Source organism: Calliphora vicina, chromosome 1 (genome assembly GCF_958450345.1).
Source record: "Calliphora vicina chromosome 1, idCalVici1.1, whole genome shotgun sequence".
Lineage (NCBI taxonomy): Eukaryota > Metazoa > Arthropoda > Insecta > Diptera > Calliphoridae > Calliphora > Calliphora vicina.
This window is the reverse complement of record NC_088780.1, coordinates 194,570-208,818: the sequence shown is the minus strand read 5'-3', so window position 1 is coordinate 208,818 and position 14,249 is coordinate 194,570. Positions and strand designations below refer to the sequence as shown.

The following is a 14,249-nucleotide window of genomic DNA, read 5'->3' as shown; positions in this document are numbered from 1 at the left end:
CATAATTTTTAATATCGAATACTGATTCCAAAACATTCCATTACTTAAAGCTGTTAACAATTTCTTTAAATTAGATTTGGATGGCGCCGATGAACTCATTATTAATTACATGTTTTGCATGACAATTGATATGATAAAATCCAAAATTGACAAGAATATCTCTCCAAGCATTTACATACTTTTACAAGTGACAATAAGCCTTACTATCAGTTCTGCTAGTTGCGAAACAAGTTTCTCAGCCATTTATTTTTACTATTTGGAAAGTGCACTTGCCCATCCCAGTGTAATAGTCTAGCTACGCTTATGTCTACATGTCAAAGCAGTAACTAATTTAGTTATGAATTGTGAATAAGATCTGCAACTATGTATCTATGAACTATTTTTTAGTTTCTGTTTTACTAGTTCCGACTTTAGTTATGATTTATGAATATGCGCCTATTATTTTAATAAATACAAAATTTTTTCTTCTTATTTCTCGGCGTTTTAATATTTTGCCAAAAAACCGGTTAACCGGCTATTATTATAAACTCGAAACAAGATGAATCGATCACCCTAATGTATGTTCATTTTATTGAAGATTTTAAATTTGAACAATATTTTAAAGCAAAACTTCCATACAAAATTTGATTTTAAGACGTTGTTTAAATTTAAAATTTGTTTATGAATACGGCCTTATGTATTTTAGTTTTGTAATTTTGATTTACATGATTGTATTTTAAGTTTGTCAAAAATAACAAATTTATGTATGTATGTATATTTGTTATTCTTTGATAAGTAGCAAAACTAGGGTTGCCAGCCTGGCTGGACTTGGATGGATTGTCCAGCTTTTTTGATGCCTGTCCAGTTTCAAGCTAAAATATCATTTGTCCAGCTAAATAGCAATTTTCGACAATAATATCTACATTAGAGTTAATTTCAAAAATTTTATTTGCGGGAATCATCATTTTTCTGAAGGTTTTTGCGTAAATAAAAATAATGGCGTCCTTTTTTTTGGAAAATTTTCACTCCTTGTGGTGGTTCAACGCACCTAAAGACGCGCATTTTGAGCACATTTTTCTGTAGAGCAAAAACGTTTGAATATATTGCAAATATGAATTCACCAGTCGATTCTGCATCAAAAATTAATACAATTGGTGTTTTTTGAATCCTTAAAAATAGTTCCAAAAACCCACAACAGGGGGCGCAAATTTTAGATTTTTTGAATATGCTCGATGAAAAGCTATTTTAAGCTTATCAAAATGTTACCAATATTTCCTTTCTATCACAAGCCATTAAAAAGTTATGTGGCTTTAAAAATGTTTTTTTAAGGCAAACTAATAAAAAAAATTTCTAAACTTTTTTTTAAAATTATTATTTTCTTGTTAAATAAATAAATTTGAAGCCTCATAACTTTTTAATGGCTATTTTATGCTTAGGAAATATTGATGCAGTTTTCCTAAGCATGAAATGAGTTTTCATCGAGCATGTTTAAAAAAACTAAAATTCATTTTTTATTTTTTATGAGATTTGCGCCCTCTGTTGTGGGGTTTTGGAACTATTTTTAATGATTCAAAAAACATCAATTGTATTAATTTTTGATGCAGAATTGACTGGTGAAATCATATTTGCAATATATTCAAACGTTTTTGCTCTACAGAAAAATGTGCTCAATATGCGCGTCTTTAGGTGCGTTGAACCACCACAAGGAGTGAAAATTTTCCAAAAAAAGGACGCCATAATTTTTTTTACGCAAAAACCTTCAGAAAAATGATGATACCCGTAAATCAAATGAAGTGACCTGGTCACAAACGAACTCTAATCTACATATATTATTTATTTCTTCATATTTACTTACTACTAATTAGTACACAGTAATAACTAATGCAAAAAAGTGTATGTATTTTTTGAAGAAAGGAAAAAATAAATGCCAAAAAGATTTATGGGAATACGTGTCATATGGAATTTCTGATAATGATGTCAATGAAGAAGAATGTAAAAGTTAAGGATTATCAGAATTATATTTTATGCAAAACAAAATGCAGGAATTTCATACAACTATTTTAGCTGTTCAGAATTGCTCGATATAATGACCGTACTTATAAATAACCTCAAAAGTAGAATAAATGAAAAATTTGTTGGCACCAAAGTTAACAGCATTTTAAAAAAAATTCGCCTAATGAATTTTTAAGACTGAAGTAGAAGACTTTTTAAAAGCTGCGGTCAGCTATGCAGAAAACGTTTTTTTAGAAAATAGGATTTTTAAATTTAAAAAACCTTCAAATATCTGAAGAAATATATAACGATATCTATACATATATCAATTACGGCAGCCTTCGTGAAGTTTATAAACAAATACCAAGAGATTTGTCAAATGCTATGGTTTTACCAAAGGTGAAAGGAATGAATTCGAGAATTTAAGAAAAGTTATATGTTTCGTATTTTCAATACCAGTAAGCAATGCTTTTTGTGAAAGAGTTTTTACTATTTTAAACAATCTTTATACTAAAGAAAGAAACCGAATGTCGGAAGTTTGTAAAGATTTTCAAAATTGTTGACAAACCTCTAGGTTTGGAATTGGCCAAAATGCGTAAGCTCAAAAACGAAATAAAGTGGCAGATATTTAATAATATACATATGTTTATCATGGACTGGACCGAACAAATTTAAGTTTAGTTAAATAAATTTTAAGGAATGAAATGAAAATATTTAATTGTGATTCTAAATTTTTAAAATTAACACACTGCTAAAAAACACTTTTTGTAAGAACTTGAAAAGCGAATAAGTGGGGATTGTAGACCCCCGTTTTCAAAGATTTTGAAACACCCTAAAAATTTTGAGTTATTTTGAAAAAACTGTAGTACTTTAATAAAACATTTTTAGACCAACATATTTTAAACAGTTATAGAAAACCAAAGAATTAAGCTTTCATCTATTTTCTATTTTTTTGTACAATGTTTTAATGAAAATTGTATATAGAAAAAAACAATGTTTTAATGAAAATTTTATATAGAAAAAAACGAGACATTACTCGTTAAAATCGGTTTAAATTTGCAAAAGTTTAAAAACATTTTCGAAAAAGTTCGAAAAAATTAAAAAATTAAATTGAAAACTCTACAAATATTAATGAAAAGTTGAATAAAACCAAGTTTTGTTAGGTACTAAATTTTACTATTTTCATAGTAAAATAGGCAATGAAAAGCTACTTAAAATAAAAAAGTTGATGAATCTAGTTTTTTTTATATTCTTAACAAAAACAATACTTATAACTTACAAATATATCAAAAACTGCATGACATTTTAAAGCACAATCAATTTTAAACCCGTTAAAAAATTAAAATCGGACAAAAACTGACTGAGTTACTGGTCGATAAGTTGACGAACATCACTTAAAACGGGTTTTTAGAATAACTTCTGAATTTGGGAGTGTTCTGAAATTTGTTGACACGATTTGTAATGTACTCAACAAGACCTATAAACCACGCGTTGTCGTTTTCCAAGTTTTTTTCTCACTCTTGCAACGTGTAATACATATACACTTGGCCGCATAAGTTTGCGTACAAGAACGAAAATTAAATGTATACTCTAATTTTGGATATAAAAATAAACGTTACTCATTTGAAATTTTTTATATAAAACTCTTAAATATTTAAGAACACAACTGCATTGTAAAATTCATATTTAAGAATCAACAAAACTTATAAGAATTCAATTCATAAAAAAATTCAATTATGCATGTAGGCAAAAGTTTGCGTACATAAAAAAAAATAAAATATTACTGATTTTTATAAATTAAACTGTATTTTAATGATTATTTGGATAACCCCGACGACCAAGAACATTATGAAGGCGTTTTGTCATTGATGAAACCAGTTTTTCGGTGTATTTCGAACTAATATTTCTCCATTCCTCAGTTAATACTGTTTGAAGCATTTCCTTTAATTTTATTACATGGTTTAATATTTTTCACTCCAGCAAATCCCATTAATGTTCTATGGGATTTAGGTCTGGTGACTGCGGAGGAGTTTTCAATTGTTTTTGTTTTATTAAACAACTACCAAAGCCTTGTGTTGTGTGTAGTATGCTTTGGGTCGTTGTCTTGCAGGAATATATAATCATCTTCAATGCCCAATTTGCTCACACTTTAGGTAAGATTTTTCATTAGAATGTCTAAATAGACCTTATGATCCATTGTCGATGGAATAAATTCTAAATTTCCCACGCCTTCACTTGTCATGTACCCCCGTACCATCACTGCACCACCACCATGCTTAACTGTTGGTTTTAAATTTTTGGGACTAAGCACTGTACAAGGCTTTCTCCAAACAAACTGACAGTCTTTTATGCCAAAGATGCAGTACTTGCATTCATCTGTGAACAGAACATTTTTCCAGAAATCTGTCTTTGGACACATGTTTATTAAATTGTGAATTTAAGTTTTCAGCCATTTTCTATACAGTAAATCTGGGGTTTTCCTTCACAGATTGCATTATAACCCTCTTTTTCGCGTTCAGTTAATTTTGGTGGACGACCAGAACGAGGCTTTGAGACAAAAATTCCAGTCTTTATAAAATTGTTTATCACTCTCTGAATGGAGGAGTGAGTACGTTCAACTACTTGATCGATTTCGCGCAAAGTTTTCCCTTGTTTCCGTAAATATATAACAATTTTACGTTCAGCAATATAAATTAATTTTCTGTTTGCCATTTCTTGAAATTATTCCAATTTGAAACAAAAAATTTTCAAAAATCACTTTTATGATGAGTTTGAAACAAAAACTGCAGTATTGTAGTATCACACAATAACAAAAACAGTTACAAATTACATTTAATTTTTATGTACGCATACTTTTGCATACACGAAAAGTTAGCATACCATTGTTTTTAAGCTGTCAATTATTACCAAACTTTGCAAATGCAAAAGGAAAATACCTATCGTAATTTTCAAATGTTTATCTATATATAAAAACCAATTTCAAATGATTACCGTTGTTACTTACGACTAAAATAGCCTGTTAAAATATATAAAGTAGTTTGTACGCAAACCTATGCGGCCAAGTGTATATACAGTGAGCCTCAAAAGTGAGTATACACCTAAAAATATTTGATTTTTTTTAAGATAATGAAAATCCTAAAATGTATTCATCGATTCAAATTTTCTGATTTTGTTATAATAAAAAATTGTTATTCTAAATCTTTAGATAATACAATTGAATTGCAATTATTTAAAAATTTATGTAAAAAAGATAAACATTTCCGTAAAATTTTATAATATTTGTGAACATGTTCTTATTCTGAATGAATAAAGTTTGGAAAAACTCGTGTTCGATAAATAATATTTAATAAAAAAAAATCATTTCAATTATGAATTTCCTTTTTCAACCAAAGTATAACAAGTAGTCTGACTTCTCTATTTTTCAATTGTCGATTAAATATAGTTCAATTCAGGTTAATTCTTTAACACACAGAATTTTATAATTTTATTTTAGACTTCTAGCTCATTTTAATTTCCGATTATTGTTAATTTTACCATAGTAATATTCGTTTTGTTTGAATAAAAAGAATTTTAGTTCAAAATCCAAACAAAGCCAAAACAAATACAATAAAATTCCAAAATTGTTTATTAAGTACAATTATACCTACAAATTTTAATATAACACAGTACAACACATGATTTTGGGACTCAATTCTGACAATTGCACGTGAAAGTAGCCCCCAAAAATAAGAACTTCTGCATCATTAGTTTTGTCAAGTTGGCTGCCGTAATAATTTACTGGCCATATGAATTTTTTTCCCTCAAGGTGGATTTTTATCACTTTTTATATATTTTTGCACGTTTATATCTCGTATACCATACGGAATATCTCTTTTGTGGCTGAAGCAAAGTTGTAGATATTGAATAGTAGAAAAAAAGTACGGAACATACCTATCCGAAAAAGGTGCATCCAGTGCCTTAAAAATCGCAAAAATGCAAATTTTTTAAAATTTTTACCAATTTTTCACATTTTTTGCTCAATAACTGGATTACAAATCCAATTATGGACCGATTACCATGAAATAAGGTCGTGTGATTTGTGTCTATATGAAAGTTATTTATCATGAATTTTGTATGTATACCATCATTTTTAACAGATTTATGCACTTTAAAGTGATTTTTAACGCACTGGATGCACCTTTTTTGGGTAGGTATGTTCCGTACTTTTTTTCTACTATTCAATATCTACAACTTTGCTTCAACCACAAAAGAGATATTCCGTACGGTATACGAGATATAACCGTGCTAAAATATAGAAAAAGTGATAAAAATCCACCTTGAGGAAAAAAATTCGTATGGCCATTAAATTATTACGGCAGCCAACTTGACAAAACTAATGATGCACAAGTTCTTATTTTTTGGGGCTACTTTCACGTGCAATTGTCAGAATTGAGTCCCAAAGCAATGAACTGAAAAATGTTGTACTGTGTAATTTAATAATATAATGTAATAAATAAACATTTAATAATTATATTATTAAATTGTTCAACCTTGAGTTCTTTTCGCGATTTGTTTTCATTATTTAGCGATTTTTAATTTAAGATATAGCAACACTACTTTTGCGATAACACATGATGCAGCAGCTGTTATTTGACGCTGTTTGATCTTGCAATTCATTTGCAAATAAAAAATTACAAAAATTACACAAAATGGATGAAAATATTTGCTGTTTAGTGTTTATTGGTCACATTACAAGAATGTTTTCTTATCGGCAAATAAATTTGTTTGACCAAATTCAGCTGTTTTCTTGTTTGCCATGCAAAAATATTTTATGTTCAAACTAGAAACAGAAAATATTTGACGTTTAAATAAAAGTACTGAAATTTCACAATTATTTTAATTGTAAAGCTAAATCTAGATGAAATAAATTAAAGTTTTTTTTGCAGCTTTATTGAATAATTATTTAGAAAAAATATTACCATAAATGTGACCACAAGACAAATATATTTTCCCCTTCGTGTGTTTGATAGTATTTCGGTGTAGTTTGATTAAACAAATATGGCAAATAAATGTGTACAGTATGGCCACAAAATCAACCCATGAATTATTTGATGTAGTTTTGATCAAACACATGAAACATCTTGTGTCAAATAATTTGCGTAGTCTGACCCTACCTTTAGAATCAATTTCTGAGTCGATTAAACGATGTCCGTTCGTTTGAAGATATTTCGATACATATTATTGGTACTTGGTCCAAGGACCAAGCCTATTGAAACTGGCTGAAATCGGTGCATTATTTCAACTAGTCCCCTACAAATGTCCTTCCGAAATTGGACTTTATCGGTCATAAATTTTTAATTTATGTATGTATCTCCACAAATTCCGCTCCAAATAATACAAAATTCATGTCACCAAATTTTGTTACGATCGGTCCATAATTAGTCATAGCTCCCATATAGACCCGCTTACGAAAATCACTTTAACGTGCATAAATCGCTTAAAAATGTTGGTATACACACAAACATAGTTAACTTTCATATAGACATAAATCACATTACCTAATTTCATGGTGAGATCGGTCCATAATTGATCATAGCTCACATATAAGGCCCTCTTCCGAAAATCACTCACGAATATAAATGATTGATATTTTAAATGATAAATGTTTTTGCTCTTTTACTTGTTGTAGAGTAAGAAAGTATGGTCGGTCAAGCCCGACCATACCTTCTTACTTGTTGAAATCTTGACATAAAATTTATCTTGAAGTATAAAAACCTGTGTAAAATGTATTAAAAAAAATTAAATTTCATACTTCTGTTCATATTTTTTTTAAAAAAAAGTTAAAAAGACGTTTACAAAATTTTTTTTTGGTTACTTTTTTAACATTTTGGTTATTTTTGGTTATTACAGTCACTCATAACTACTGGGTATTAAACATAACGTTTTATTTCTTTATTTAATTATTTCGTTGTAACTCACATCATGTGTGGTACTGATTTGTTGCTGTATGATGAAAATAATTATTTATTTTATCTTTTTTTGGATATAATTCTATATACACGCAAAGAAAAAACATGGTTGGACATGGTTACGACAACTATACCATGTTCTCTGTAACAATATATTGTTGTCGTAAACATATAATTGTTGTTTTAATTTAACTTCCACAATATTTTAGTTACTGTAAACGTTTATATTTTCATCGCAATTTTTAATATAAATATGGTTTTCGAACAAATAAAAATAATTATATAAAAAAATTAAATAAAAATTTTTATGTACAACCATTAAATGTTAAGTTTCTGTAAGCGTAGTCATAATGGCCCACACTGGTTCAAGGGCGGCATTAATTAATTTTTTTCATGTCTTCTGATCTACCTGATTTTTTCACAGTTTGTAATAAACAATCTAATTATTATGTACCAAAAATATTAGGCTTATATCTTTATTACTTTTTTGTCCACAGACATTCAAAGGTGACCTAAGTGAATGCGTTTGAAATGACCGTATTATATATGCTACCTTTTATCGCTTCATGCTGTTAAAATATTCTTGTAATGACACTATAATGATTTTTTTTATAGAATTGGATGTTATAAATGATATATATGCAAATAAAAAAATTTTTGAAAATTAAAAAAAAAAAAAATTTAATACTATAAATTGTCTAAAAATATTTATTTTCTCCAAATTCTATGGATTGTACCTATTGATCTCCAACGACCTCTAGCCCAAGACTTATATCGAATTAAAGCCTGAAGTCTCAGCTAACGATTTATTAAAAATTCAGCTGCCCGTTTTTGCCTCTAAGCAATTCCGGTACAAAAAACAAAAAAAAAGGTAGGGAAAATTTGCTTCACAAGCATGTTATTGCGCATGCAATAACAGCTTTTTTTTAAAAATAATTCGGTATCTCGGGAACTATTGGAGATATTATTACGAAATTTCACACGGTTGGAGCTGAGGTGTTTTCGAGTCGATTCGTAGTTGTTCAGCTTCCTAAGGGTAATGGGGGCCAGTACGTGGCCCCTCAAATTTGGTCACCTCGGGTCTCAAATTTTAAAAAAAATCGCCAAAAATCCATTTATGATCCGAATAAGCTGAAATTTAAAATATAAATAGTACTTGAGAAGATCTACTAAAAACACGCTTAGACTTGTAGGTTATCTATATTAGTTGAAGAGATATTTAGGTTTATTGATTTATTTTTTTTTTAATTTTGCTCGATCTTGTTTTGGTTTTTTAGATATGGCGGGCCAACGAAGGGTCGAAATTTTTTTAACAGCGTCAGCCATATTGGCGATAAAATTCTAAATAAAATAGAAACAACTTGGAGACAGTTATGTCATCCCTATAAAAAGTTGCATGCATCCAAAGTTAGAAAATGTAAAAACTAAAAAAAAAATTATAATATGGTGATTTTCCATGAAGAAAAATATAAAATTTGAATTAATGTAAAATTTAAACGGTTAAAGATATAACAAAATTTGGAACTGATATAGACTCAAATGTCCTTAAATCAATGGCATTATAATTTTTGACATTTTTTATTTTCAAATACCGAAATTCCTGAAACGGGGAAAATGTGTTCCAAAAACTCAGTTTTTTTTTAGAAAACTGCCTACTGTGACGTTATTTACCGTGTGATAGTAAAAAAAAATTTGCTAGTATTTAAGAAACATATAGAGCTATACAAATAGGGGGCTATTTCGAGGATCGATGCTTTGCCTTTTTAAATTTTTTTACTCAAACCAAATTTTTTTTTTTTTTAAATTGGCCAAGTTTGGATAGTTCTGGGGAGTATTATGTCCGCTTAAGTGAGCCAAATTTTAGTTTACACGCTTTTCTACTAAGTTCTCTTTCCGGATCATATACAAATTGTATATAGTTCCGAAGAAAATTTTTTTCTACAAAAGAAAAAATATACGCACTTTTTTGGTAAAAAAACGTAAAAAATACGGACTTTTTACATGTTCCAAATTTGGATGAGTGTAAGTTTTTATAGGGACGACATGACTCTTAGCAAGTTGTTTGTATTTTATTTAGAATTTTATCTCCAATATAGCTGATTTTGTAAAAAAAAATCCAGAATATATATACTTTATAGGGTCGGAAATGAAAAATGTAGAAATTACAAACGGAATGACAAACTTATATATACCCTTCTCACGAAGCTGAAGGGTATAATAAGGAATACTTTAAGAGAATTAAACTCGACTTTACTCTATCATAGACAAGGTCTATCATAGACAAGTTAAAGTATACTTTTGACGTTGAAGTCGACTTTAAATATAAAACTAGCTGCAGCTGTTATTAACTCGTTTAAGAACAGCAAGATATTGGTAGAGATCTTGCAAATTATTGAACAGTTATCAATAAAATTAGTACCAAAATATCCTAATTATGATATTAATCTTATCTTTTCCATTTTTCCACAACAAACTACTTTTTTGTTTACCTTTTACCTTTTTTGTTTTTTTTTTTTAATTTTGTATGTCAGCTGTTCAGCGTTTGCCACTTGTCTGTTTTTTGTTGTATATTGTATGAAAACATTTTCTACATTTGCGGTGGCACCCAGTTAAAGTCGGTTCAATTTAAAACATACAGGCAAATCCCGGTATAACGAACGATATGTTGTCAGGCCCATTCGTTAAATTGAAAAATTCGTTATATCGAGATGATTTTTTTTAAATTTGGACAACTTTTTCTATATTGGAATTTAACTAAACGTTTTAATCAATTGGTTGGATGAGCGGTGTGACATTTGGAGACACGAATATCGTCCAAATTTGAATATCTTTAGTAGTTTTTACTAATTGGAGGATAGTTTGGTGCATTATCCACGATTAATAAAGCCTTCATTGTAAAGGATTTCGATTCTGAAAATGATTCAACCTGTAGAAAATTAAACTCAAGAACAAACATTTCATAAAAACAGATTTTGAAGATTCCAGATTCCACTTAATTTGTGTGAAGATAATTTACAGGAAACACTTAGTCACGATAAAATGTTTGTGTTTATTTTCTTCAAAATACATGTTGAGAATTTTGTTATTCCATATTTCATTCATTCATCTAAATTTTTTAGTTTTTCTTTTTATTAAATTCTTCTACGATTTCCCATATTAAATTCATGTGAACACTTGCACACTGTTTCACAATATCGAATGAAAGATTTCGTTCGCATTCTAAGCGAAAGAAAACAGATTTTGGATTCCATAACTTCATGTTTACGTGAATGAATCAATTTTTTTCGCTTAGAATGCGAACGAAATTTTTCATTCGATATTGTGAAAACAAGCAATTAAAACCAATGTAGAAAAAATTACAGCAACTATTATTAAAGAGAGTAACCATTGAAAACGGTACTGTAACGACTTATTTTCTTATTTTTTCATTCTTTACTACTTTTTTTATACTTTCTGTTCGTTATACGCTCAATACAATTGTTGAAATGTTCGCTTTATAAGGTTTTCAATGTTAAAAATTTGGTCGTTTGTTTGATTTTGTTAGTTTTTTCTCATCATTCGTTATATCGAGCATACAATTTTTGAAACGTTCGTTATATAAGGTAGACAATGTTACGAATATGACCAAGGCGAATCTAATAAGGTGACCTCACGAGAACAGCTGACTGTTATTCTTGAATTCGCCGAATTCGTTCAACTATCAAAATTCCTCATTTGTTTACAATTGTTAACTGTCATTAAATTATAATTTTAGTTTTTAGTTTGTGAAATTTTTGTTTTTGCACAATAATGTATAAAAATCGATTAATTTATCACTAAATAAAAAATTTAAGTATTATAAAATATGGTATAAATCAAGATCAGCGAAACAGCTTGCATTTTTATAATTTCTTTGGTGTTGATAGCTCTCATAATTAGAAGCACAAAAACGTTAATATTTTTGCCTGCTTTCTCTTAGTTTAAGAGTTATATGAATTTAAAGTCAATACATATAATAGTACATTTCTAATATATTTGGAAAACAAACTGATCGTTATGGGTATCATTGAATAGTGCTTCACAATACCTTTAATATGATATATAATATGGTACAGTTTATTAATATTGTGAACCAAAAATTCCTTTTTGATTTTATATGACAGTACTTCAGAAAATTTTGATATACAGAAAAAGTGATTTTAGCAAAGCCGGTGTTCGATACACCCCAGAGTTAAAATTCCCTTCACAGAAAATGTGAATATTAACATAAAAAAAATTATGAAAATATAAACTGTTACGGGGATCTTGATTTGTTCCTAGAATATATCAATTTCTTTAGCAGTTTTAGTTTTAATTTGTTTTTAATGTTAATAACTCCTTGCATGTATTGGCACATCTTTAATACTTAAAAATTTCATTGAAGTATACAGAAACTTGGATTATATATAGTACAAAGTTGTCGGAAATGGAAAACATCTTTCCAATGACACGTAAAATGCATAGGTTCTTTATTTATTGGTACAGGAGGTCTTTGGCCGGGTGTTGGACGAATTTTTCACAAAAACAAAAAGCATGTTGTTTCTGTCTTGTTGTATTTGTTGCCGTGGCGCTGTCACCTTATTAGATTCGCCTTGAATATGACCGTGCGTTAAATCGGATTTTCGTTAAAGTGAGATTCGTTATACCGGGATTTGCCTGTACTTTAATTTTGACTATGGTTGCAAATTAATAAAAAGCAGGTTTTTATTTTAAAGTTGTTTTTAAAAAGAACCGACTTTAGTGTTTGACTATAATAATGGGCCAATATGTTTAATATGCAAACAAAGCTGTGTTACTTTTACAAGTAAATTTTGAGTGTCTGTAATTCCCATTCGCTCCATAGTTTTATTTCTATGTTATCTTTAACTTTCCTAATAATAATAATAATAATGATCATAATATGTTTTGGACTACAATCAAAAATCTTATCATAATATGTTGCTCTTAGATTATGTTTACCACAGCATACAGTAGACATTCGAACACAAATACATATAAAAATACACACAGTGACAATTAGAATTAGAAAAGCAATAGTTCATTCTGAAATTGATGCTTTTTAAGTATACCGATATGTAAACATTGGGTGTGATGCATTACTCTTTTGCCCGCAACTTTACATAGCTTAAGATACACCTTAAAAAGTAAAAGCGAACAAATATGTAGTTATGGTTATTGTTACACTTCTTGTTAAATATTGTTTCTTTTGTCTTCTTAAGAATCATGCCTCTGTCCTGGTTAATGGTACATGTCAGATACCGGATCCCGTGTACAAACTAGTAGGATCGATAGTTTGCTTTTATATACCCTTGGGTGTCATGCTGTTGACTTATTGTCTGACGGTAAGGTTGCTGGCTCAGCAACGCCAGAATCTTGGTGGCACAAATCAAACAGCAACACCTGGATGGGCAAGTGGATGGTTGGGGCAAACACCAGCATTGGGTAAGTTACTTTTGAATGATTTGAAATAACGAAAGAGATGTAAAATTGTTATTTATACTAAGAAGACACAAATGCTTTGCACATGTTTGTAGATACATATCTACATACATATGTATACGAGTATATATTTATTTCAAAGTACAATTTTACACTTACAAATATATGTATATGTACCTACTAGCTATAAACCGATGTGCTTCGCTACCCATGCTGTAATGATTTACAATATATTTAGTCTATCTAAAATTAGTTTCTAATACATATAATAATATATATATAATATAATAGTATATTATTTATTTCTTATTTTCTAACCATAATATGAATTGTAATAAAATAGAAAAGTTTAGAACAAATAATACTTGTGTTTGATGTTTACTATATACAATTTTTTATTAATTATTTGTTTTCCCACTCCCGAAAATGCAAGTGAAAGCTGTCTATGTGAAAAACATGGATTTTCTAGATTTAGTCCACAAACTTGCAAAGACTGACCTTGAGCTTTATCAATTGTCACTGCAAATGCTAAGCAAATAGGAAACTACAATCGACTAAAATCAAATAGCATTTCCGAAGTTATCATGGCAATACGTGACAGCAAAACATCTGTCCCTTTATACTTCCCAGTTATAATGATCACCTCGATTAGATTGTACATTAATTTCATTACTGTAAGTCGAGTGTCATTACAAAGTCGTGGTGTCTTAAAGTAATTCTTAGTTTAGAATCATATGAAGTACAAATACGCAAACAATCATACACATTCACTTTTATATTGTTACGAAATTGTACTTGAATTCAAATATAACGATTTTAAGGGCTGATTTAAAAGTAGCAAAATGCTTTCAAATAACAGTGCTGTAATAGCAA

At 29.0% G+C, this 14,249-nt stretch overlaps 1 protein-coding gene across 1 annotated transcript in view; it reads left to right on the top strand.

The window, feature by feature from the left end:
- 5-HT2B (5-hydroxytryptamine receptor 2B) overlaps window positions 1–14,249 on the top strand; it is a 116,634-nt gene that overhangs the window by 42,853 nt on the left and 59,532 nt on the right. The window contains exon 3 of the mRNA XM_065498402.1: window positions 13,157–13,379. Coding sequence (XP_065354474.1) covers window positions 13,157–13,379 — 223 coding nt within the window. The remainder of the gene's footprint in view (window positions 1–13,156; window positions 13,380–14,249) is intronic.